Here is a 27,598-nt window from a genome sequence, read left to right as displayed (position 1 = left end):
CCCTCACCTCCACCACCCATCCTCCAGGTTGTTTATCCCTCCGGTATAGTATGCACTGTGCCAGACAGGTCAGGAGCAGTTAGACCAGGAGTGGCCGGAACCCTCTCAATTTCCTTTGCATCAGAGTGCATGCTTATCCTCTCTTCTAACTCCTTTTTGTACTTGTGAAGTTAACTCAAGTATGGGGAGTACAGCACAGCTCCTCAGCTGCCAATGTAACTCCAGTCTAGTGTGATATTGCACATACTAATCCTGATGCAGCTGGGAAGGGTCGGCCCTAGGCTTCATTCATCCTTGTACCATCTGGCACCACAACGCTGTGTCAGCAGCCTGTCCAAAACAGGTCTTTCAGGAATGGATTATACCTCCTACAAGGATCAAACCTCCATAGCCTAGTTGTTGCAAGAGGGCTTTCTCACTAGACCTGTAAGCAATGCTGAGTTTGGTACCTGCAGTCTCTCACTAATTTGTGGACTTTAACCTGCTCCTAGCCAGATTAAAGTATAAACCTTTTAAGCCATTGGCACCTTGGCATGATAATTCTTTTGAGGGCGCCTTCTTTTACACTGGCCATAACATCAACCAGGTGGATTACTGAGCATCAAGCCCTTTGTGCACTAGAAACATTCACATTGTTCCAGAAAGATGAGGTGGATCTGAGGCCCCATCCCAGGAGTTACAACTGAAATTGATGATTGGTCTTGCAAACATCTTAGAGGTACAGACACTGCTTACATTCTAAATGTAATGTTCAATGCTTTTCGAAGGGCCTTGGCCCCCTTTGGATTGCCTTCGGGTCCCAGTGACCTATGGGCTTACCTTTCGAAGTGACGCTGGCAGGCTTTATCTTGGCCTTCTTCACCCCACCCTGAATCTCTCTTCCCTTACTTACTATTTCTCTGGATCCGACTCCAGTGCTGGTTTTGGCTTTGGGTCGATCTGACTCCACAACTCTTACCATTCAGGCAGGGTCTTCACCATCTGCGCCGTACCTACCTTCACTGGCGCCACTCCATATTCCATCTGCACTGACTTTGGCTCCAGACCCGTTTCCTGCCCCTGCCCATAGGTCCGAGTGAGAAACAAAACAACTGGCCGAGGAAGGGAAGTTCTTTTTTGGGGAGTGACTGATTCTCTAGAGAATCCCATACCAGACATGGACAACTGAGATGACCAATCTATTGCTGTGGACCCTGACTACACCACACTCTGAGATGCTAGTGGGCTTGACACCTCCCCTGAGTAAAAACATATTCTCCCACTGGTCTTTCAACTTTAGAGGTCAGTTATTATCATGCCATGGTGCTCAATGAGGCTTAAGTCCTGGGCCTTCCCTCTTCTTTCAGCAGAGACCAAGTCTAACATCATAACAGAGGTGTTGCTCCTAACTTCCCATTTGCAGTTGGTGCGAGTAACCCTTCTGAAAGTAAAAGTACCTTCTTGTTGCCTTATTTTTCACTCTTTATCTGGCAACTTGTTTTAGCCAGATCAATTAGTCAAGGTCCAGGGAAAAAGTGTTAAGCTGAGGGCTTTTTAGAGGCCAGTCACTCTCTTGCTCCAGGCTGTTGCACCCTCCAGCTGAGTAATTTTCCTCATCTAGACACCATGGTGAAAAGCTTCTATTCAATTGTGGGGTTGAGCTAGTCTCTCCTTCTCTGTGTGGTGCTGCAGGCCCAGTGCACAGAACAGAGATATGAGGCAAATCTCTCTCCTTTGGCAAAATGTTATGAGACCAAGTCCCAGTTCACTCCAGTACATGTGCAATAGGCACTGAGGTCTTCCTACAGCCCCAACCTACTTTCTGACACCACCCCCACATCTAGTGTTGGGTACGGATGTTTGCAAGTTGTTTTTCTTCGAAGAAGTCTTTCCTAATCAAGAGGTAAGGTGACTCCTCCTTTTGGTGATAGTGCGCATGGTCATTGACTCCATTGTTAGATTGTTTTCTCCGCAATCTGGTTCGGATGTGTATTGCTGCACTCCGGTTCGAAACAGTTCTTTGGGTTCCCTTTGACGCGCAATCCTCTCCGCCCTTGACGGTATTGTTTCCGTACGCATTTCCCACTTCTCCGTGTATCGTTTTGACCGCGAAATAGATTTCATGGATGTATCGGACTGACTCACAGTAGGTGTGCAATATGTGCTAGTCTCCGGAAGACAAAAAGGCAGCAACACTTGCGGATCGTTCCGATCGAAAAAGACTCTTCGCGATCGTCTGGCTCGACGTCAAGAGATGCAGCGTCAAAGCATTGAAGACACGCCAGACATCGTCTGTGAGACATCGAGGCAGCAGCGGCAGAGGAAGCCTCCGAACAAGACTCAGACTCGGAACTCGAGATAGACCTCGATGCCGAAGTACTGCTGCAGGGACAAGGTGAGTACCAAAGACCCCTTGCCGCCACAAATTCTGAAAAAACGCAAGCCTTCTGGCCAAGGTGTGTACCAAGACGATGTTTCCGATGCTCCGCCTCCGGGCCCGGCACAGAAACTACCAGTCAAACCTTCGGGCTCGGCACTGAGTCGACAAAAGTCCTCCTCAGAGGCTGTAGAGCTATAGATTCACATGCGCCCACCCTCCTCCCCGGGTTCCTGTAGTTGTTGCAATTCTTCATTATACATTTATACGCATGGACATCTCTATACAACACTTACTCCATTCTCACCCTCTTGCGGGAAAACAATCTAACAATGGAGTCGATGACCATGCACACTATCACCAAAAGGAGGAGTCACCTTACCTCGTGACTAGGAAAGACTTCTTTAAAGAAAAACAACTTGCAAACATCCGGACCCATCACTAGATGCAGGAGTATGCAAAGCATGTGAATCTACAGCTCTACATGCCAAGACCAGAGGCTTACTGAGTAAGTAACATTATCCTTACCCCATAAGCATCTGTTTGTGGCATATAGTGCTGTAGATTCACATGCGCCCACCATCATCCCCAGACATCTGTGGCTGTTCCAGTATCTTTCACTATCTCTTTCCTCTTATGCATGGACATCTCTCTACATACATCTTTTCGCTTCACAATCCATCCTCACCTGCCGTGTGGGGAAACAATCAAATAATGGAGTCGATGTCCATTTACCTTTTCACGAAGAATGGTAGGTTCGAGGCATATGAGCTGCAGATTGCACACTGTGCTTAGATCGCCACCTAGTGTTGGGCCTGGATGTTTGCAGTTTGTTTTTGTCCTGAAAAGTTGTTTGGAAGTCACGAAATAGGTGACTCCTCCTTTAGACCATATTGCGCATGGGCATTGGCTCCATCCCCAGATTGTTTTTTTTACGCCACCGGGCTCGGATGTGTTTACAGCGCTCCAGTTTGGAATCTGTTTCCTTCGGCCCGCAATCCTCACAATTTCAACAGTATTGTTTCGATCGCATCCCCTCTCGGCGCGATCCTTCTCCACTTCAAAGTCTTCGATTCCGGTCGTCGACGAAGGCCTTTGGGCCTAACTAGACCTCACTCTCTGGCTCATGGAAAGGACTCCTTTCAAGAGGAGTCCTCAATGTGGATCGAAGTTTCCCCACACCGATCTACATGAGGTGTGCAACCTTTGCCTCTCACCGGAGCACGAGTCCAGAGACTGTTCAGCTTGTGCCTCTTTCCGCTCCAAGAAAACGATACGGGACTGACTAGCTTGAAGAACAATGGCTCGCTCGTCTGCTCCGATTCCAGACAACATCTTCGAAGAAGGAGTCGACATGCCAGAACACCAGCACGCCGAAGAAAGCTCCATCTCTTTGGATGCCGAAGACTTAGACGTCGAAGACATCACTCCAGCGCAACGGGTCGTAAGTAAGACCGTCGACCCCGACCCTTCTTCGATACCCTTAAAAAAGGCTTCGGTCAAACCCTCTCCTTCGGGCCCGGGTGCACACCGAGAGACTGCTTCCCATACCCTGCCTATTAAGCCTCCAGGCGGCTCGGGCTCGAGCCAGCCTACTCCCGGCGTCGATCCTATACCGACACTGAAAAAGAAGCCATCTTCCTCATCCACGCCGGCTGCTCCCACACCCAAGCAACCGGCACCGGCTCATCGACGTCGAAACTGCACTCTGAGCCAAGCAAAAAACTGCCTAAAGGTCCCGACCCACATTCTTCGGAACCGAAAAAGCAACCGGAACCGAAAAACATGTTCCAGTTAAAGACATTCCGAAACCTCACGGCTGCAAGCCGAAAGACCCTAAACCTGCTGCCGAGTCGGTGTCGAAAAAGCCTTCGGAACCGAAACCTTCGACACCGAGAGATCTATCTCCCTCAGAAGAGCTTTTTACACCAGATCCCACTCAAAAGACTGTTGTAATGGATCCTAAGACTGGCCAACTAACTCTATACCTCCACCTAAAACTCCTACACCACACCATTCACCTGCACCATCCACTGAGCCAGATGATATAGCAGATACAGACTCTGATCACATGGGTGCACATAACCCAGTAGGGACAGATAGTCTCCCCCCCCCCCATCACCTAACACATGGGACGATTAGAAAACCCCTGATGTTCCTTACGCCCCGCAAGACAATGTGTATCCCTCCAGGCCCTCCCCGCCAGAAGACACTATAGGTTTTAACCTATTAGTCCAGAGAGCGACAATACCATGGCGTTGATATGCACACAGATGCTGTGGAAGAAGATTTTTTATTCGACACTTTTGACAATACACAAAGGTCCACCGCCATTTTACCAATGCTTAAAGGAGTCATTAAGCACGCAACAGAGGTGTTTAAAGATCCTGTTAGGGCTCGAGTCCTCATGCCTCGCATTGAGAAAAAATACAAAACTGCCCCTGCTGACCCAGTTAAACATTAGAGGCCCAACACCACTAGATTCCTTAGTAGTATCCAATGCACGTAAACGTGCTAACTCACAAATATCAGGTGACGCACCACCACCAGATAAGGAATCTAAACTCCTTGACGCCTCTGGTAAGCGCACAGCCTCACAAGCAGCTAACACATGGCGCATCGCCAATACTCAAGCGTTATTGGCGAGATATGACAGAGCACACTATGATAAGCTAGAATCCATCATGCAACATCTGCCAGACAAATACAAAAATAGGGCCAATGAACTCCTACAGGAAGGTAAAAACATCATCAACACTTCCATTTGTTGTGCCCTAGATGCCGCAGATATTGCCTCAAGGGCAATTTATACCAGCGTCCTTCTCCGTAGGCATGCCTGGCTACGCATTTCAGGTTTCAAACCTGAAGTACACAATTCCATTTTAAATCCGCCATTTCAAGAGCAACACCTATTTGGCCCTAATGTAGATGTGTCTTTAGAGAAAATGAAAAAAGATACTGACACAGCCAAATCTATGGGAGCCCTGCAATCACAGGCTTCTAGACGTTCTTTTTGTCGCTCATCATATAGAGGTAATACAAGAGGCTACTCCTGAGATAGCCCTTGCACGTACATTTCCTTTAAATCCCCTAACCAATCTTCATTCACGAAGGGCTACCAAAGAGGGGGTATGGGGGCAACAATAACAAAGACGGAGACAAAACCAACAACTCCCGCTCTGCCTTCACCCCTACCCAATGACTTCCCTCCACTCCCCCCCACCTTTCCACTCCTGTGGGGGTAAGACTACAACAATTCCTTCCTGCCTGGATCAACATCACCTCAGACAGGTGGGTGCGACAAATTATCCAATACGTCTACCCCCCAAACATCCCACCCAAATAGCGTCCAATGTCACAAGAGCATCTATCACTGCTAAAGCAAGAAGTGATATCCTTGCTACAAAAAAGTGCAATAGAACTAGTTTATCTGCAGCAACAAAACAAGGGAGTTTACTCCCTATACTTTATCCCAAAAAAGGACGGCTCTCTAAAGCCTATTCTGGACCTCAGACCGCTAAACATATACATACAGTCAGACCATTTTCACATGGTCACACTCCAGCAAGTCCTTCCTCTCTTGTTACAAGACTACTTCTGTAGTAGGGGATCTCTGTGTATAGTCATAATCTAGGGAATAGTCCCGCCCATGTGCGTGGACCCCGGAGCAATCAAAAATAATCTCTTACAGTGTCAAAAAATGCAGAAATGCATAGACACTTAAGAGAAATTTTAAAGACAGATAATGCAGCCAAAAAAAGGCTACACTATCCAGTACTTCAACTAGAAATTCCACCATAAAATCCACAAAACAGCAAAAGCCTGTACAGATTTCCATTGCTTTAACAGCAAACTCCCTCAGGAATGATAGAGAGAAGAACCTGGACAGACAAGCCCCATAGGCTGCCATTATGTGGCTTAAATAGGATACTGTGCCTTTAAGGAACCTTCCAGAACCTTCTCCCAGTATCCCAGAATGCATAGCAGGTCCAACTTAGCCTCAGTTCTTTTTTCCGGCTCCTGCAAGCAGGACCCTGGAGCATTGAGCTCTCCCTTTTCAAGGGTTTTGTTGGTGTTTTTACACTAAATTCGATTTTTGGTGCTTTTAAAGTACTTTAGTGACTTTCTTCTTGGGTTCCTGCACTCTTTTATTGTCCATAATGCCAGCATTATTTGACAAATGCCCGGAGTGCTCCAGGAAGAAGGCCAAGTCAGACCCCCATGAGGTCTGTATCCTCTGCCTTCCCTCTTCCCACATCCCTGAGGACTGTGTGATCTGTAGAGGCTTCTCTGGAAGGACCCTGAAGGACAGGAGAAAAATCAGACTTCAGGGACTTGAAGAAAGAAGATTGAAGGCACGAGGTGGGTCAGGAGGGGCTCCTTCTGCCCATGCTGAGGCCTCTGGGGGGCTCCCCAGGGGCAGGAAGTCCAGCCCGCGCCCAAGATCTCCGTCTGGGTCAGTTGCGATGACCACGACGTCGAGGGGAAGGTCCACGGCCAGTTCCCGGTCTCCCCAGGGCCCTGGGTTGAGAAAACGTCACCCGTCGACGTCGAGGGACGTGTTCCGGTCGCCGTCGAAGCCGGTGTCGATCTCCTCGCCGTCGGCGTCGAGTGGTCGACATCGGAGGACCCGGCGTCGGCGCTCGCCGTCGAGGCGACACCGCCGTTCGCCGTCAAGGACATCGTCGTCGCGGGGATCCTCGTCGTCGAGGCCGCCGTCGAGACGGAAGAAGTCTCTGGCGCTGAAGACGTCGACGTCGAGACATTCAAAGAGATCGACGTCTAAACGTTCCAAGAGGTCGGCGTCGAGACGATCCGAGAGGTCGACTTCGAGACGTACGAAGAGCTCGAGGTCGCCGTCGAGGCACCATCGCCCGTCGTCGAGATTCCGTGGCTCGTCCATCTGGTCGGGGTCGACGTCGAGACGTCGACACCGTTCGACGTCGAGGAGTGAGAAACGGTCGACGCTGAAGGGCCGTTCGACGTCTAGGGACCCAGGCTCGCCGTCTGGGCACCGATCTTCGGCGTCAGGAGGTCGAAAAGACAGGCCCAGGACTGTGGGGGGCTCCCCACATTCCGGACAGGATGATGGCTCGCCGGGAACGGCGTATTCCGAGGTATATACCCCGAAGAAACCTTCAGCGCCTCCTTCACTGCCTCCTTTACCAAGGGGTCCGCCTCCGAAGGCTCCGACCCCCCCTCCATTGCCTGCTCGACCGGCTCCGCAGGCCCCGCTTCCAGTGGCTCCCCCACCCCCGGTTCCACCGCGGGCGGTGTCGATGCCCAAGTTTCCGACGCCGCCGAAGAAGACTCCTAAATCGAAGCCGAAGCCTCGGACTCCGGAACCGGGGAGGCCGGCGGACCGTCCCAGGCCCAAGAGATCGAGGTCTCGCTCGGGGAGACGGGACAGGTCTAGGAGTGGACGCGGATCTTCATCGAGATCCAGGCATCGCCATAGGAGGCGTCGGTCCAGGTCACGCTCATCTGAGACCCGTTCTTACTCGCCCACACTGTCTGATTCGCCGGAGACTAGGGTGTCCCCGATAGACGATATCGGCACATTCCAAGAGGTTCTCCTGCGCGGAGCGGCGAAGTTGGGGATCAAAGTTGAAGCGCCTACGCCTTCGACTTCTGTCATCTTTGAGACGTTACACAAGAAACACGTCTCGCCCCCTACTGCCTTTGGTGCCGGGGCTCCTCGAGCCGGCTGAACAGCTTTTCCTGACGCAGGCGGTTGTGAAGTCTGCGCCTTCCAGGCTCCTCAAGAAATACAGAGCTCCGGACTCGGACCCAGCCTTCTTGAGAAAGGACCCGGCGCCGGATTCGGTCATTGTGACGGCGGCCCGGAAGCTTCATGCCACCTCCCCTGCATCCAAGGTGCCTCCGGACAAGGAGAGCCGCTGGATCGACTCTGCTGGGCGAAAAGCGTGTGGTACACCCTCCTCGTCAATGAAGGCTGCCAGTGACTCGGCGTTGTTGGGACGATACGACCGTGCACTGTGGGACTCAATGGAGCAGTTTGCGGACCTCGTTCCTCGAGACCGCAAAGAGGACTTCATGGAGATCGTCCAGGAAGGGATGCTGGTCTCTAACCAGGCCATTAGCGCCGCGGCGGATATCTCCTTGCTGTCTGCGCACGGATACTGCCACGGGATTAACCAGAGGCGCCATGCTTGGCTCCGGTTGACGTCTCTTAAGCCAGAAGCACAACAACGTGTGGCAAATCTCCCGTTTTCCGGAGATACCCTCTTCGGAAAACACGCCGATGACGAGATGGCCAGTATGAAGGCCGAGGCGGAGACTCTGACGGCGGTGGGCTTGGAGAAGCCCAAGGAAAAGAAACCCCACCGCCAGTTCCAACGGCGGTTTGAGTCGCAGGGTCGTGGAAGGGGGCAGTCCACCGGACAACATCAGCAACAGCAGCAGCAATACAGACGCCCCTTCCAGAAGCGTCAGAAGGGTAGAGGTGGACAGCAGTCCTCTACCGCGTCTAAGGGCCCGGCCGGGTCTCGACACTGAGCGGTTACTTCCCCCTCGTCCGTTACCCGCTCCGGTGGGGGGAAGCGTTCAATTTTTTCTGGCAGAGTGGAGAAAAATTACTCAGGACAAGTGGGTGCTGAATATTGTTTGCAATGGATACAGTCTGCGTTTCACCAGCCCTCCTCCGTCGATTCCTCCTGTCAGCTCGCAGTATCACCTGCGCGAGCTTCAGGCGGAGGCAGACATTCTGCTAAGGAAAAGGGCGATAGAAGAGGTACCTCTGTCTCAACGAGGAAGAGGTCTTTACTCTCGGTTCTTTCTTGTCCGCAAGAAGGACAGGAACGAGTTCAGGCCCATTCTGGATTTGCGACAGGCAAACAAATGGATTCGCAGAGAAAAGTTTTGCATGCTGTGGTTGCATCAGATCTACCCTCAGCTGCAACGAGGAGATTGGATGTGTGCCATAGATCTACAGGACGCATACTTCCACGTGCCCATTGCATGCAAACACAGGAAGTTTCTGCGCTTTCAAGTCGGCACCAATCACTATCAGTACACGGTGCTGCCCTTCGGGCTGAAGTCTGCACCCAGGACATTCTCGAAATGCATGGCAGTGGTAGCGGCACACCTGCGGAAGAACAAGGTGTTTGTCTACCCGTACCTGGACGATTGGTTGATCAAGGCCTCCTCCTTCTCGGAAGCTCAAGCACACTTCCAGAAGACTTGCGTTCTCTTGAACAAGCTGGGGTTGCACATCAACATGTCCAAGTCTGTCCCGACTCCGGTCCAGTGCATCCAGTACTTGGGAGCCTCCATCAACACGCTTTCAGCAAGTGTGTCTCCTTCGGAGGAGCGACGTTTATCACTCCTTCGGAAGGCTCAGACTCTCATGTCTACTCCATCCACGACAGTGAGGACGGTGTCTTCTCTGCTGGGATCGATGGCTTCGTGTATCTTCCTGACGCCGCATGCGCGTCTGCGCATGAGACCGCTGCAGGAGTGTTTGGAGGACCAATGGGACCAGAGGAGAGGCTCCTGGGATGACAAGATACGACTGTCTCTACATGCTCTTCAGTCTCTGAAGTGGTGGTGCTCGAAGGAGAATCTCCTCAGAGGGGTTCCCTTCCACAAGGACATTCCCACACAGACTATCGTGACGGATGCTTCTCTCCAGGGCTGGGGAGCGCACTCCGGAGACCTGCAGATTCAAGGGACGTGGTCCCAGACGGAGGCCACGTACCACATCAATTTCCTGGAACTCAGGGCTGTGCACTTGGCACTGAAGGCTTTTCACCAGTCCTTTCAGACCAACTCTCTGCTTGTTCAGACGGACAACACGACAACGATGTATTACCTCAACAAGCAGGGGGGCTCGAGATCGCGCACTCTGTCGCAGGAGGCGCAGGCGATCTGGCACTGGCTTCTGGCTCGAGGACTGTCGATAACGGCCACCCATCTGCCAGGTGTGCAGAATGTTCAGGCAGACGAACTGAGCAGACTCATTCAGGAAAACCACGAATGGGTCATAAACGACGAAGTACTAGGAGAAGTCTTCGCAAGGTGGGGAACTCCAGACGTGGATCTGTTCGCCACCGCCGAAAACAGCAAATGCCGAGGCTTCGCCTCCAGGTACTACCAGCCGGGGACGCTGGGGAACGCGTTATGGATCAACTGGTCGAACAGCTTTCTGTACGCTTTTCCACCAATTCCCCTGATTCCGGCGGTTCTCATCAAGCTGTCCCAGTCCAGGGCGCGGATGATCCTGATTGCCCCGGAATGGCCCAGACAGTGGTGGTTCACGGACCTGCTTCACCGCTCTCTCCTTCCTCACATGAAGCTGCCGTGCAGGCCGGACCTTCTCACGAAGTTCGGGGGGCGGATGGTTCACCCCAACCTCTCGTCTTTGAGTTTGGCGGCATGGCTCCTGAAATAGTGCAATATGGCCATCTGAATCTCCCAGAGGATTGTATGGACATACTGAAGGAGGCTAAGCGACCTTCCACTAGGACTTCTTATGCTTACAAGTGGAAGAGGTTTTGCATCTGGTGCAAGTCTAAGAACTATGACCCTACGACATGCAAGGAAGATGTCATCCTTCCATATCTACTACATCTGGCGCAGTCGGGCCTTAATGTCCATTCCATTAAGGTTCATCTGGCTGCTTTGACTGCCTACAGGAAAGGCCCTTCACAGACTTCCTTCTTCCAGATCCCTGTGATCAAAGATTTTTTGGAAGGCTTGAAGAAAGTGTTCCCTCCTGTCAGGCTTCCTTCGCCTTCGTGGGACTTGAATGTGGTGCTGTCCAGATTGATGAAGGAGCCTTTTGAACCCATTCATAAGGCTTCGTTGCAGCACCTGTCCTGGAAGGCGGCGTTCCTCGTGGCCATTACATCGGCCCGCAGGGTGAGTGAGATTCAGGCGTTGTGTTGCCAAGAACCTTATACTGTGTTTCATGCTGCTAAGGTTGTTATGCGTACTCACCCTAAATTTCTTCCCAAGCTTGTTTCTGATTTTTATATCAATCAGACTATCACTTTGCCTACGTTCTTTCAGAATCCGTCGTCTCCAGCGGAAAGGTCTTTACATTCCCTGGATGTGAGGAGGGTGCTGAAGTTTTATCTTGATAAGACTAAAGATGTTCGTAGGTCTGACCAATTGTTCATTAATTATGGCTTGGTCAGGACAGGTCTTGCTACCTCTAAACAGTCCATTTCTAGGTGGATTGTGTCCTGTATACAATTGTGTTACTGCAAAGCTAATAAGACCTTAGGGGGTAAACCTAAGGCTCATTCCACCAGAGGCAAAGCTGCCACGACAGCTATGCTTCGCAATGTTCCCTTTGCAGAGATCTGCAAGGCGGCCACTTGGAAGTCGGTCCATACCTTTGCTAAGCATTACTGCCTGGACACTGATGCCAGGGCAGACGCTCAGATTGGGCAGGCTTCGCTGCGGAATTTGTTCGCACAATAGTGGCGTAATTTTCATATTCTCCACCGCCGCTTGATGTGGGGACGGGCTTGCCATTCTATTCACTAGATTATGACTATACACAGAGATCCCCTACTACAGAAGGAGTAGTTTCTGTCCTGTAACTCCAGTTCTGTAGTAGGGGTATCTCTGTTATAGTCATAAGCGCCCGCCCTCCTCCCCGGTGGAGATTTGTTCAGGTACATAATGCTACAGGTCTGGCGTTTTTACGCCTTCAAAAAGAACTGAGGCTAAGTTGGACCTGCTATGCATTCTGGGATACTGGGAGAAGGTTCTGGAAGGTTCCTTAAAGGCACAGTATCCTATTTAAGCCACATAATGGCAGCCTATGGGGCTTGTCTGTCCAGGTTCTTCTCTCTATCATTCCTGAGGGAGTTTGCTGTTAAAGCAATGGAAATCTGTACAGGCTTTTGCTGTTTTGTGGATTTTATGGTGGAATTTCTAGTTGAAGTACTGGATAGTGTAGCCTTTTTTTGGCTGCATTATCTGTCTTTAAAATTTCTCTTAAGTGTCTATGCATTTCTGCATTTTTTGACACTGTAAGAGATTATTTTTGATTGCTCCGGGGTCCACGCACATGGGCGGGACTATTCCCTAGATTATGACTATAACAGAGATACCCCTACTACAGAACTGGAGTTACAGGACAGAAACTACTCCTTCCTGGCTACTCTAGACCTCAAGGACGCATACTTCCACATTCCCATTCACAAAGCTCACAGGAAGTATCTAAGATTTGTGATAGATGGACAGCACTATCAATTCAATGTACTCCCATTCGGAGTCACAACAGCACCAAGAGTATTCACCAAATGCCTAGCAGTAGTGGCAGCACACTTATGAAGTCAGCACATCCACGTCTTCCCATACCTCGACGACTGGCTCATAAAAGCCAGCTCATACAATCAGTGTGTGTAGCACACGCATGCCACTATTCAACTGCTGCACAACTTGGGGTTCACAATAAACCACACCAAGTCCCATCTACAGCCATCCAAGATACAACAGTACCTTGGTGCCACAATAAATACCTCCAAAGCGCTAGCTTATCCCACTCCAGTAAGGATAGCCAGCATGCAAGCTCTTCTCACAAAGTTTCAAGCACAATACTCCCTGCCAGCACAAGTGTTCATGCAGCTCATAGGGATGATGGCCTCTTGCATTTTTATAGTGCCCCATGCAAGACTACAAATGCGTCCCCTCCAAGAGTGCTTAGCACGTCAATGGAACCAGGCTCAAGGCCAATTAACAGACCTAGTGTTGGTAGGCGGTCGAACTCATCGCTCTCTGCAGTGGTGGAACACCAAAAACCTTTCCAAAGGACGACCGTTCCTAGAGCCAGTTCCTCAGATAGTCTTGACAGCGGACGCATCGCTCTCCGGCTGGGGAGCCCACCTACTGCAACACACCATGCAAGGCAGGTGGACACCACAACAAAAACTCCTCCATATCAATCACCTGGAGTTACTTGCCATATTCTTAGCACTGAAAGCTTTTCAAAAACATGTATCAAGCATCAAAGATGTGTTAGTCCGCACAGACAACATGACAGCCATGAATTGCATACAAAAGCAGGGCGGAACACACTCCCTGCAACTCTCTCAACTAGCACAGAACATTCGGCTGTGGGCTATACCTCAAAACATATTCCTACTAGCCCAGCATGTTCCAGGAGTACAAAATACCGTGGCAGATCTGTTAAGTCGTCAGACACAACAGATCCACGAGTGGGAACTCCATCCGCAAGTTCTTCAACCATTCTTTCAGATGTGGGGACAACCTCAGATAGACCTCTTTGCCACCCACAAACGCCAAATGCCCAAGCTTCGCCGCCAGGTATCCTTACCCACTGTCCAAAGGCAATGCGATATGGATGAACTGGTCCGGCAGGTTTGCGTACGCTTTTCCACCTCTACCACTCATGCCTCTAGTAGTACGCAAACTACAGCAGCATTCTCTAACCTTAACCTTCGAAAGGATAATTCCTCCCAGAGTACCATCATCACCTGTGTGGAACTTAAACATTGTTCTCACTAGACTAATGGGACCTCCCTTTGAACCGTTACATAAATGTGAACTACATGGAAGGTTACGTTCCTAGTAGCTATTACTTTGTTACGGAGAGTTAGTGAATTACAAGCTCCAACCATTCAGGAACCCTTTTTGCATATGCATCACAATAAAGTTGTTCTCCGTACCAATCCAAAATTCCTTCCCAAAGTCATATCTCCCTTCCACCTCAATCAATCTCTGGAATTGACAGTTTTCTTCTCGCAGCCACAAACAGTAGCAGAAAGAGCTCTTCATACCCTAGAGGTCAAAAGAGCATTGCTATACTACATTGAAAGAACACAACCCTTTCGTAAGACCAAACAATTCTGTGTCTTTCTCACCACCACACAAAGGCAACCCTATTTCAAAATCTGGGTTAGCTAGATGGATTGTCAAATGCATACAAATTTGCTACCACAATGCTAAACGTACGCCATCTGTTCCTCCTAAAGCCCACTCTACAAGGAAGATAGGGGCTTCAATGGCATTTTTAAAGATTATTCCCCTAGATGACATTTGCAGAGCAGCTACATGGTCCACACCGCACACATTCACAAAACACTATTGTGTAGATGTGGAAACAAAACAACAAGCTAATGTGGGCCAGGCTGTTCTCAAAACACTATTTCAAACTACTGCAACAGATAGGGGTGGTCGCTGCTAAGAGTGAATACTGCTATATAATCTATTCACAGTGTGCAATCTGCAGCTCATATGCCTCGAACGGAAAATGCTACTTACCAGTATGCATCTGTTCTTGGCATGTAGAGCTGCAGAGTTGCACTATCCTTGTGTGTTCCAGTATTATCTTAATTAGATTCAACTTGCATGGATATCCTACTTTTTCTTGCAAAGCTCCATCATTTCTCGAATGGCGAAAAACAATCTGGGGATGGAGCCGATGCCCATGCGCAATATGGTCCAAAGGAGGAGTTACGTATCTTGTGACTTCCAAACAACTTTTCAGGACAAAAACAAACTGCAAACATCCGGGCCCAACACTAGGTGGAGATCTATGCACAGTGTGCAACTCTGCAGCTCTACATGCCAAGAACAGATGCATACTGGTTAGTAGCATTTTCCTTACATTACCTTGTGACTCAATAGACTAATTTGAATAAAAACAGCTTGCACACATCTGGGTCCAACACTAGATGGCAGGGGTATGCACAGCTTGTGAATTTACAGCACTACATGCCACAAACCGATGCTTACAGGGTAAGTAACATTTTCCTTAGCCATGATGCCCAGTAGCCACACTGCAAAACTGCATGTCTACAAATCATTGCCACGGTTGGCGAATCCCCATGCTGTAGTGCCATAACGAAAAGCAGTGGCAGAGCCAGTAGTCTCAAAGGTGAGACTTATTGGCTTTGCCAATGTGTGTTAGGTCTTGGCAGAACAGCCCTGTGATTCTGAGCAAATCAGTTAATCTCCCCATGTGTAAAAAAGAAAAAAATATGCCCTTCGGCAAAAAAGCCTATCACATAAAGAAAAGCAATTGCGCCCATGTCTTGATGAAAATGCATTGGGAAGCAGATATATGTTGTAAAAAAAACAGATAACATCTGTTGTCACAGCAAACATCCATTTCAAAGAAGGGCTTCTTTGAAGAGTGTGTGGCATAGAAAAACATAGCTACAGCTGCCAAGATGTTCTACAAGGACAATACGGAAGAAGAAATAATAAAAGTAGTACCTATATCACAGCTCGATCAGCGGAAGGACAGCAATCAAGCTGAATCAATCCGTGCGTGGTCCATGCTCCAGCTGAAAGAAGAGGAAGTGAAGCAAGCACCCACTGGCCAGTCAAAAGACATCAAATAAGAGTAACAATGAAGCCTACTAAATTTAAGGAATGGTCAGGCTGCAAACCCCTTGTTGTATTCAATATTTCGCAAGCAAGAGCGTATGCATCGCATGTCCTGTCGCAGGTAAGACCTTATCACATTCCTAGAAATTCCCAGTTTCTCAAGTTTACATTGTATGTCTATGAGGAGACCTATGGCTGGGGACAAAGATCGCTCCCACGATTCCATACTAACCAAGGGGTAATGGGATATCCAGCTTTGGACTCCCAGCATAAATTCGAACCTTCGTGGAAGAAAGTGTCTGACCTATTTTTCTTGTGACTTCCCAAGATTGCCTGGTTCCTGTAATATGAAAGTAACCGTCAACCTTGTGCCTAAATTACAAAAGAGGTGTAGATTTACTAGCTTTTTCCAAGTTTTTGGCACCTTCATTCCCGGTGTAACCTATTTAGTAGTTAATACCTAGTTCCCTGCCTATGTAGGGCGTAGAAAGAAAGAGGGTGGACACTGCGAATTCCCCTCTCCTCTTATTTTTGACATTTTTTTATTTGGTTTTCACATTTCCAAACATTGAATTAATTAATAATAGAAATCATTGCCGCTTACTAGCACATAGATCTGCGGTTATTAATCGGCGAGAAATCACAGTGAAGAAGAAACAGAAAATCTCTTGCACATGTTTCAACATTTCGTGTTCCACATAACAGATGCCGTAGGATCTATCTCATAACCGACCTCCGGGTAGGTGCAAAGACAGGTATAAATCCTTAGCGGTATACATTAGAGATCGAGTCAGAGACTGGCCTGTGTCCCTAGTGTGTTTCCTCATGGTGCGTTCTCACTGGGTGTCTTTGTATTCGTGTTTCCAACAAGATGTCATCCATTTCTAGATCTTTTGTGTGGGAGGGAAGCCTGTAACCGTGGGGGAAAAACTGGGGTGAACTGGGGGTTTCCGGTTTCCCCTCTCCTCTTATTGATCAAATGTTAATGTAGTGCTCCTACCCGAAAAGGAATGGTAACGTAGTGCTTCTATCCCATAAATGCCGCATTTATGGGAATGTAACCGATTGAGTACACATCTTTTCGTCCGAGAATTTAATGTGCCTTTCTCATTGATTTTTTTATACTGATTTGTATCTTGGTAATTCAAAGGATTGTAGGATTCCCTAGTTTTCTTTCTTTCTGTCCAGTCGTCTTTGCTTTCTGGAACAAATGTGGAAATAACTCCCTTTTTAAGTAAGGCCTAAAGAAAGATTTAGCTGTTTTACCAGCCACCGGGAATTATTTGAGTCGACCCTCTTCATCCATTGGGTTGTTCAACTGTTAGTCACATTTTGTTGCTGTCCATCACTGCATACAGAATGTAGCAGCCCACATAAGCCATTACCTGTCTTGCACTGCGAGAGACCAGGTTTTGCCTGATCATGTGACATCGACCAAAAAAAATACACTTCAGTGCAATACTTTACTTAGTTGGCCAGTTCTACTCTCTTTACAGTCTTTCTAATCAGGTTTGAACCAGGTCTTCAAGTGACAAATAATTGAACGCCAGAAGTACCTTTTTGGTGGGAATAAACACATCTAAAAAGGGTTTAAATACATGCATTAAGTTTACCTGCTTGCTAGGAAGCTCACATACTTATATCAAAATTATGTGTGATGGTCATGTTTTCTTTACATTTAAACATTTTATGGCTAGGTTTTGGCCACCAGTTTAGGCAGCAGGATTTTGTATTTTTTTTTTTTTACTATTCTTTTTATATTTTTGTAGCATTTGCTTGCAATAAAAACAAATCTTACCCATAGCACCAGCTTGGCAAGGCTAGAACTGTTGACTGTTCTCGTGCTTAGTTAGTTACGAGGACACCCATTGTTGATGTAGGGAAAGAAACAGATGGCGAGTTGAATTCAAAATTTACAATTTGTTGGCTTCTGCATATTGTTCTTAAAAGTATGTTTTGTTTTTAGGCAGTCTTCGGAACTAAATAAACTTCGTCAGGATTATGCTAGACTAATGAACGAGCTAACAGAAAAAAACAATAAACTGGCACAGGAGGAACTGCAGAAGAAGAACACAGAGCAAACCATTGCACAACACAAGGTGACTTGCAACTCTTTTACACTCCAGTGTGAAACTCTTTTATGAAACATTCAAATAAATGTGGCAATTTTATTTCAGTTATGGAAATTTGAAACAAATGAAACATGACAGTCATTAAATCATCTTGCTGTGAAACAATAAGAAGGTTAAGAAAACACAAGATCACACTTTAGTGGACAAATGTTTAAAACCTCAGTAGATTTTGGGTAAATAGATTGACGTGACTGATACCATTATCAAAATGTACCAGTTGTATAATTAACAAGTACATTTTTCAAATAATGGGTCTGGTAATGTTATCCAAACTTGCTTTCTCAAATTCCTGTCTATTTTTTAAGCAGAAGAAAATCACCCCTTATTTAGAAAAAGCTAAAAATAAATCACCTATTCCTCTGAACACTCTGTTCTCCCTGAATCACAATACAAAATTGGAACAGTGGGTATCTTACTAATATTCCACCTCTTCACTGCTCTTGCCAACCTGCACTTCTACTCTTCGTATCAGGGCTGAAAATGTATCTGAGATATCGAGATTACTGAGCTAGGCCCTCCGGACACAGAGCTGTAATAGTCTTGTTTAAAAATTACCTCAATACCAGAGACACATCTTATTCCACCTGTGCCAGTTTAGTTCTTGGAGGAGCAGGAATTTGGCATTTTTCCTTAAGCACCATACAGGTATCATTGGAAGTTCTCTTGGTGCAGTGGTTCATCTTTTCAGGAACTGGTCAAACTCTTCTCAATCTTTTGACAGAAGGAAGCAGCATCATTAGGAGTTATGAAACCTGTCTCTACTCCCCCTCATACCCATCTGGGTGCTTTGCCACAGAGCTAACGTCATTCTTCACCATAAATGCATTGAGAGTGAAGCTGAAAGATAGGGAGCCCATCTTGATCCTTAACCCTCCAATACTGATGTAACTCTTGCTAACTCTCATGCATCTCACACATACTCTAGTGCAGTGCAGAAGGGCCAGCCTCAGGCACCTATTCCCTTTTCGCAGCCTCTGCAGCAGGTCCCAATCCAGTTTCCAGACTTACATCCATCTTCTTCTGGGAACTCCACGTGGCACGTTTTCAATGGGTAATATTCCGATGTTTCCTCTTACCTCCTGTGGGATATAGACCACTATTCTTAGACTGACACTAAAGTTGATGCAGAAAAGCACCCAATCAGGTACTACTGTGTTTTCATGACCATGGCTTTGGAAACACTATGCATTGAGCCTCCAGTGCCCCAGCTGGAGAACGAGGGCTTTTATTGGCAATACATGTTCCTCTACTAAAGCCCACCATATCCATTTAGCTACAGGTTCAAACATGCTCAGGAGATGTTGACCAAGCAGTTCTCACTGTCAACCTTCTCAAATTACTTGAACTTCAAGGACTGTGCTCCCAAGAGTCACATCTTTAGTTTCTCTCCTCAGTCTGTTGTTGTGATGGCTACTTCACTTAAGGTCAGTGAGTTATCCTCTGACACAGACAAATAGGCCTTCTCTCTCAAAATACATGGGAAGAAAATATCCCAGCCATCATGGCCAGCTGCAAGCTCTGTGTGTGTCACATCAGTGTAAATGATGCACCTCCTTTTGGTAGATACATCAGTATTGCCACCAAGATCATGAACTATGATTTGTCTATGTTTCAACACTTTTTACCTAAATTTTAGATCCTTAAGCCAAAAACCCAGTAAAAAGCATTTGGCATTTCTTTTTATGAAAAAGCTGTCCAATCCCTCAATGGGTGAGGTCCACCAGCATTACAGGAGAGGCCTAGTCCCAACAAAATCACAGAGTGCCATCTAAGCAATGCCACAGAAACCACCACACCTGTTTCAGCCTTCCAGGGCCTTCCAGTCTTTTGAAATTAGGTTGTGCTTTCACACTAATCATTCTGAAGCTTCTCTTCAAGGAGTAAACTGTGATTGGAGAGGAAACGTTACAAGGGAAGAACAAGTCCACTCTCCCAATTACTTTGCCATTGAACTGTACTCTCATACCTTCACCGAACCCAGAAAACCTCTGATGAATGGGTCTGCTCACTGGCGAAGCTTCCACAGCTGCAACCATGCATATTGCCTCTGCCACAGTTGGCATTCATGAATGTATGCAAAAGATAGTGGGAGTCGATCATGTCACCAGAAAAGGAATCAAAATGCTACTTATTCTTGGTAAAGAGAATAGAGTGTTATGTCCAGTTTTGGTTTTGTGTGAGCTAAATCGATTCTACACCATGCAAAAGTGAATATACCTACTTTGGCTGAGGTCTTGGTAGTTGTCCAAGATGGCCAGCTGTTCTCAGTGAATCTAAAGAATGCTTATTTCCAGGTTACCATCCTACAGAGGCACAGTAACTACCTTTGTTTTACAGTGGAAAGCTGCCACTACAAGAGTCTACCATTTGGCCTCCATGCCTTGTACATGGTTTCAACAACCTACTGACCCTGTTGATGGCCTTGTTTGAGCCTGCACTGCTCCACTGCTTTTCCTAAATGGATGCCTGCTTCATCATAGCAGTGTCATGAGAGGAGGCAAAGTACAGCCTAGTGCTGACCATTAGAATTTTCTTAAACCTGGGCTCTCTGTGAGCTGCATTATGCCTTCCTTGGAGCATTGAATACTGTTAATTTCATAGGGCCAGTCCTAGAAAATGTAATTATTAATCTAGAGAGATTAGACCAATTTATGACCAGCAAGTCAGGCTTACCTTATGGTTTCACAGATTTCAGGAACTGCTAATATCCTCATAGGGGTGGTACTCCATGGCAAGCTCCACATGCTTGGTTTCTTCTGCTAGAACACTTGGACCAGCTGGTATCCATCCCGTCCATGCTCATCTTATGTTATTACTCCTGGTCCCTGGGCCAGGCTCTGTGCTAGGAATTCTTTATCAATGCGATAAAAAAAAGATTCATACCGTATAAATTTGAAGATGCTATTGGTGATCATTGTAGCAGTTACTGGATATTTTTCTGTTTATTGCAGTAAAAGTGGTGGCTATCTAAATGAATGAAACAAGGTCATATTTTACCTAGTGACACCCACTCTCTGTAGCTGTGCAAACTGGCAATGGATTTATGAGACTGTGCCTTACAGAGCAGCATTTGTCTGCTGGTATCCCACAATACAAGTATTAACAACACCAGATTGAACCATCGGAACAAGTAGGCCCTCTCCCTCCACACACAGCGGTTCCCAGGAAGTTCTCACCTTGTCTTTAAGGCCTGAGGTCATCCAACCATAGATACCTCTACTGCTCATTTGAACAATAGATGTGAGCAGTGCACATCCCTGAAGGACAGCCTGATGTTGGACTGCACATTTGTGCCTTTCCTTGACTCCTCTCATTCTGAGGGTCCTTCTCAAGATCAGGACGGTGTTCAGCCTTCGTGATGGCTCCTGTTTGACTTCACTAAGTATGACCCCTTACATCTACTTAAGCAGGCCTTTGTCTGTCTTTCATAAAGAAGAGACCTTCTGTATTAAGGGAGGGTGAGTACTGCGCTCATCCTAAGCATAGTTCAACAAATGATTTCTCAGATGCTAGCCTTTGCACTCCAAAAGACTTCCAAGTGGCTGCTGTAACTTTTTCTTCCAGAGCACTGCACAGAATCATATGGCTGAGATTCTGCCAACTGTTAATGAAGGTAAAAAGCCTGCTTACTGGGTGATGCTAGATCTTGCTTGCATTACCTGGATACGACTAGTGTGCAGGTGGACATCTTCCGAATTACGTCCTTATGCTTCCTTGGATGAGGAGACATCAAACAGTCTTGAAGTCAGATGAGCTTTGCGATTTTACATTGATAAAACTAAGTGCCTACATTCAAGCAGTCATGTGCTTGAGAATTTTGGACAAAATGATGATTGCCTAGGGGCTACTGAGACAACCATTGTCATATGATTTAAGCTATGTATCACCATGTGTTTCACTCTGCATATATTCCAACGTCCGTCTGGTTTCCAGATACACGCCACCATTGTTTCGGTGCCATCAGTAGCATTCGCCGGGCTTTATGGGCTACCCTCCACACGTTCTGGCAAAACTATACTCTAGGCTTTCTCCTGGGACAAAGGAAAAATTGGCTAGAACTTTCTGCACAATTTGTTTGCCATTAACTAAGCTGTGATAGGCTGTCTTCTCTCTTTCTGATTTCATTTGGTGTTCCAATGTAAAAGCAGATTAGGAAAGTACTAAGACATATCAAAAGAATAAAGTTACATTCGGTCAGGATTCTTTCGTATAGATGCCAATGCCTCACCATGAGCTCGACTATAAATATTCAGTAGAACAAGCATTGCGTAAGAGGCTCAGAGGGTAATAGGGAAGAAGGATAAGGGAAAGGAGAAACACTAGAATGGCCACACAGACCTAGCTCTGCTGTCCTTGCTGGGGAAATTGTCCACCTTCGATGTCGAATCACAATATGTTCTTATGTGTGTGCATCTGTTGGAAAAGCAATACTCTTGATATGTGTTAAATTATTTATTCATACTCCTCACTGTAGACTAAGGGTGAGTCACAGAGCATTGAAATATATTTACATTTTACTGTTTATTACAGTTAAACAAACATGACCAGCGCACACCCTTGATTATCAATAGGTTAGTAGTTTTCTAAAGAAGCAAGGACTCTTGTGGATGAATTGCTGTGCAACCTATGCTGCAAAAAGACAAGAACTACTTGTCTATTGATAATCAAGCGTGTGTGCTGGTCATGTTGGTTTAATTTTGGTACGGGTGATGCCCTTAAAAGGAAGGTTAGGGGACTGTCCATCCCGATCGGAGCACCACATTAAAGAAACTATATTCACTTATATATATGTGATAGGTGCGAGCGTCTTTGCCTTAGTCGGTTTCTCTGTAAATCACGTACTGTTTATTACAGAACTTTAAATTGAAAGTTTTGCATTGGTTTCTTAATAGCGACCTTAAACCTAGAGTAACCTCTATAGTATCTGTGCTTAGTTTTATTTTCATATACCTATTCCAAATGTTTTAATGTTAAGAGATTTGTTGAACTTCTTGAAGGCATTATAACCAGAAAATGTCATGAGCTAAATACTTAAGTTTTCATTTTGTATTTTCTCTCTTCTTTAAGGCCCAGCTGCAAGATGCAGAGCTCAGATGGGAGGAAATCGAAACCTACCTCAGGAAAAGAACCGCCGAATTTGAAGCTGCACAACAAGGTTACACAAATTAATGTCTTCATACTACATAGCGGAGAAAATGTTTTTGTTAAGATAACAGTTTTTATTACTAGAGCTTAATGTTTATTTTGTATTCTTGCCACTGTCCCAAACCAGTGCTGATTATAAAATTGATAAAGTGCAGTTCACGCACAACACATCAGGTTTCCGGTCAAGACATAATTGATTGAGAACCGACTTGTTCGCTTTATTGCCTCAACTTGTGGTTGGAATCAGTCATGCACTCTTGCATCTAAAACCAAATGTGTGTTCACAATATTTCTTTTGCCACAAATTTCCACGAATTTCATGGTGAGGTCTGATATTCATAACATAAAGGAGGAAGACTGGAGGGCAAAGGAGATGTCTGCTGCTGGAAGAAAGCTGGGGGAGATGAAACTGGAAGTCAATCACTGTCCATTCTACACCACTCCAAACCCATGTGTGTGTGTGTGTATATGTTATGTTATGTTATGTTATGAAGAATTTATTGAGCGCACTGTCACCGTGAGTTTCCTGGCGCTAAACGGACTAGGAGAAGGGAAAGAGGAGACAGAAAAGATGAGAGAAAATAGTGGGGGGGAGGGAAAAGTAGTGTTTTTAATGATTTCCTGAAGGAAAGGAGGGAGCAAGAAGACTTAAGTGGGAGTGGGAGGGAGTTCCACAGCTTAGGTGCTAGGCAAGAAAAGCTGCGGCCGCCCGATCTAGAGAGTTTGAAACGAGGAACAACTAGAAGTTGGAGATGAGTAGACCTAAGAGTGCGAGAAGGACAGTAGGGAGTGATTAAGGACTTAAGGAAGGCAGGGGAGGGACCAACGAGGGCTTTGAAGACCAGGCAATGAACCTTAAAAGTAATTCTGTCACTGACTGGTAACCAGTGAAGGTGGCGTAGCAGAGGTTGAGCCGACTGCCATTTGGGGATCCTGAAAGCAAGCCGAGCTGCCTGGTTTTGCACGATCTGTAACCTGGCCAGCTGAGATTTGGGAAGACCGTAATAGATTGAGTTGGAAAAGTCCAACCGGGACATCACCAGGGCAATTAGGACTTGCAACAAGGCTTCAGGCGACAGGAAGTGAGCGACTTTCCGTATCCTGTAGAGCTGGAACATGCAGGAAGATGTTACTGCGCTCACTTGTGCCTTGAGAGAGAGTCCGGAATCAATCAGGACCCCGAGGCTTTTTACACACCCAGCAGGAGAAGGAGGTGTGCCGAGCTCAACCGGCCAGTACTGAGGGCCCCAAAAAGGGGCACTTCTCCCAGGAAGGAGAAGCTCAGTCTTGCTCGGATTGAGCTTGAGTTGGTTTTGATTCATCCAATGCTGGATGTGTAACAAGACTGTCTGAAAGTTTCTGACGGCGTCGGGAGTGGTGAGGGGAAAAATAATCTGTAGATCATCCGCGTAGTTGAACACGGTGATGTCCCACTTACCTAAAGAGTGAAGGAGGGGTTGAAGATACAAATTAAAAAGGAGGGGAGACAGGGAAGAACCTTGAGGGACCCCACAAGATGAGACGCTGGTGGCACGGAAGGGGCCCATGCTGACTGCCTGGGATCTCTCCTCTAAAAAGGATTTGATCCAGGACAGAGCAGCCCCACAGACTCCGGCGGACTCGACACGGTGGATTAAGATGTTATGGTCCACCGTGTCGAATGCCGCCGATAGATCGAGCAAGACTAATGCCTGGGGTTGCCCTCTATCATCATTGCGTCTAAGGTTGTCCAACACGGCAAGGATCACAGCCTCCGTGGAATGGGCTGGGCTGAACCCAGCCTGGTTGGGCGCCAAAAAGTTGGTCTCCTCAATAAAATGCGAGAGGCAGGTCGTAACGTGAGCCTCCAGTATTTTAGAAAAAAAGGGCAAGAGGGATATAGGGCGATAATTGGTCAGGGTCGCTGAATCAGCGCCAGGTTTTTTTTAAGAGAGGCAACAGCACGGCCTCCTTAAATGAACTGGGGACTATGCCCGAAGAGAGGGAGGAGTTAAGAAGAGGGAGGATGCAATGTGGGAGGGTTTGGCAGATATCGCGGAGCACAGAGGGAGGGCAGCAGTCCTTGGGGGATCCAGATTTCACGCGAGTGGACAGTTTAACAAGAGATTCCAAGTCAAGCGCGGGGAACTGAGGGAAGGTAGAAGTGTTTAAAAGGGGGGGTGCTACAGTTATTAGGGGAGGAGTGTGAGGAATGGAATTTTTAATGGCAATGATTTTGTCGATGAAAAATGAATTTAAGGCAGTGCATGACTCTGAGGAAGGGGATGAGCTCGGAAGTGTCCTGGCGTCCGATGTCAGTTCGCCAAGGACTTTAAAGATCTCCTTGGATCTATTGGGGGCTGTTAGAATTCTATTAGAGTTAAAAGCAGTCTTAGTAGAAATGATTGTGGCTTTGTAAGCTTTACGCGCAGAGACGTAAGCTTCCCTGTCGGAGCTGAGATAGTTGCGCCGCCATCTACGTTCCAGTCGGCGCAGCTCCAGATGTTGTAATTTTAAAGTGGAATTGTACCATTTGTGGGACTTGTTGGGGTGTGTGCGGGAAAAGCGGGAAAGAGGTGCGCATACGTCGCTAGCCGTCGTGAGCCAATGTGAGATGTTGGCGTCCATGGTGTTGACATCTAGGGAGTCAGAGAGTACAGGCTGAGTCTTAGCAAGAAGAGCGAGGAAAGCGGATGAGTCGAGAGACTTCCAATTTCGAGCGACCCCTCCGTGCCGGGAGGGGGGCCTGACCAGGCCCTTTATAAGAATGGATGACGTGATCAGTAAATGATCGGACCAGACACAAGGGGAGATGGTCAAGTTGGAGAGCGACACCCCCTGTGTCCAGATATGGTCTAGAATGTTGCCCCCAATATGAGTGGGGGAAGTGACATGCTGCGTCAAGTTGAGGCTAGAAAGTGCCTCAAACAATTCGGTGGCGTGGGGACTGGCGTCAGCATGATTAAACCAATAGTTGAAGTCGCCATATATGGCGATGCGGACTGAGGAGGTCATTAAAGCAGAAAGCTGCTCGCAAAAAGCGGCAGGAAACAGAGGCATGGGGGTAGGCGGGCGATATAGGATGAGAGTTAGGGCACCGGCTTCGGTGGGCAAGCTGATTACAAGATTTTCGACATCAGGGAGGCACAGTGATGAAGACTTGATGAGGGGTAGGTCTTTGCGGATGATTGCTGCAACCCCGCCGCCGCGGCGGCCGTCAGGCCGATTGGCGTTTAACAGATAGTAATTGGGGGGTAACGCAGCCAAAATATCTGGGAGAGACAGGTCAGATAGCCAAGTCTCGGCGAGCAGCAGAATGTCTGGGTTTTCGGCGGTTAGCAGAAGAAAGATATCAGTGTGGTGTTGGGGGAGAGAGCGTGCATTGAGGTACAATATGCGAATCCGGGTTTCAGGCGGAGCTGGGGACAACACAGGTGCGTGAATGAGTCTAGGAGAAGGCAGTTCGGCTGCAATGCCGAGGGACAGCAAGCGATCCCAAGTTGTAGATGGGAGAGCACAGGGGGGCTGCTGAAGATTTCTAAGAGAGGCAGAAGAGTATGGTAGAAAACGGGCAGCGTCTCGGGGCCCTGGGCCCATCTGGTCGCGGACGGGCACAGACGGGCTTGCTTTAGGCGCGCCTTCGGCGCGCAAACGGCACGCCCGCTGCGCCCGTCCGCTGCGCCCGTCCGCTGCGCGAACGATGGAGACACATGGTTTATAGGACAGCTTAGGGGCGTGGCCAAAGAAGTGGGCGTGGCCGGGGGAGCGTCCGCTGAAGGCGGCAGGCGGGTGGTTCTGAGGCCGCGGCAGCGTCAACCTCGGCTGCGCGGGAAGGCAAAGTCAAGGGAGAGGTCCCTGAGTTCAAGGTAAGGGAGTTTTAAAAAGCGCGAGCAAGCGCTGAGCAAAGTGAGTGTTTTTAAAAAATCAGGCTTTGTCTAAGGCTCCCGCGGAAGGCAGGGGAGTAGTCCGGTGAAGGAGAGCTCTTACTGGGAGTCGGCAGTATATAGTTATAGTTTGGACCTTGTTTCCATACAAAAAGTGTTTTTTTACTTGCCTATATCTTAGGCGAATATTCACAACATTTTCCCCAAAAAGTGTGCAGGTGATTCTAGTTGTGCATGGAAAGTTTGGGGTTGATTAATCAAGCGGAGAGGGGGAGTGCATTTCCCATGTTAATTCTCATATGGATTTTGAACACGCCTACTGCCCGAACTGCTTCACGGAATTACACCAGATTTGGCAAAAAGGTAGCTCTTTGTCCAGAAAGCATGCTTTTTGTTATTTGGTGTAAATCCGTTCAGTAGTTTTTGCTAGAGTCTAGTCAATCCTGATTGGTTGGTGACAACCTAAATAATATGCTTTGGCAGCCATTACAAGACTCTGGGACCTGGTCCCTGTACCCTGAAAATGAATTTAAAAAAAGAAATGGAAGTGGGCAGGGTGAGCACACCCAGACCCGAAAGGCCATATATGGGGGGTACCAAATGGACATCCCCCTTTATTGTTTGGCCACAACATGCTGTGGCAGTACTTACAGGACTCTGAGCCATGGTCCCAATTGAAATGTATTGGAGGCTACAATAACCTGTTTTTCGCAGTCCGCACTGGCGCATTGAACTGTGTTCACTTTTCTCACCCGTTTGTGGGAAAGCAA

At 47.5% G+C, this 27,598-nt stretch overlaps 1 protein-coding gene across 16 annotated transcripts in view; it reads left to right on the top strand.

The window, feature by feature from the left end:
* KTN1 (kinectin 1) overlaps positions 1-27,598 on the top strand; it is a 447,380-nt gene that overhangs the window by 144,214 nt on the left and 275,568 nt on the right. For all 16 annotated transcript variants that reach the window (XM_078659859.1, XM_078659855.1, XM_078659854.1 and 13 more), the window contains exons 9-10: positions 17,655-17,787; positions 22,888-22,975. In XM_078659859.1, coding sequence (XP_078515985.1) covers positions 17,655-17,787; positions 22,888-22,975 — 221 coding nt within the window. The remainder of the gene's footprint in view (positions 1-17,654; positions 17,788-22,887; positions 22,976-27,598) is intronic.

This window comes from Lissotriton helveticus, chromosome 9 (assembly GCF_964261635.1).
Source record: "Lissotriton helveticus chromosome 9, aLisHel1.1, whole genome shotgun sequence".
NCBI classification, from domain to species: domain Eukaryota; kingdom Metazoa; phylum Chordata; class Amphibia; order Caudata; family Salamandridae; genus Lissotriton; species Lissotriton helveticus.
This window is presented reverse-complemented; position numbering and strand designations above follow the sequence as displayed.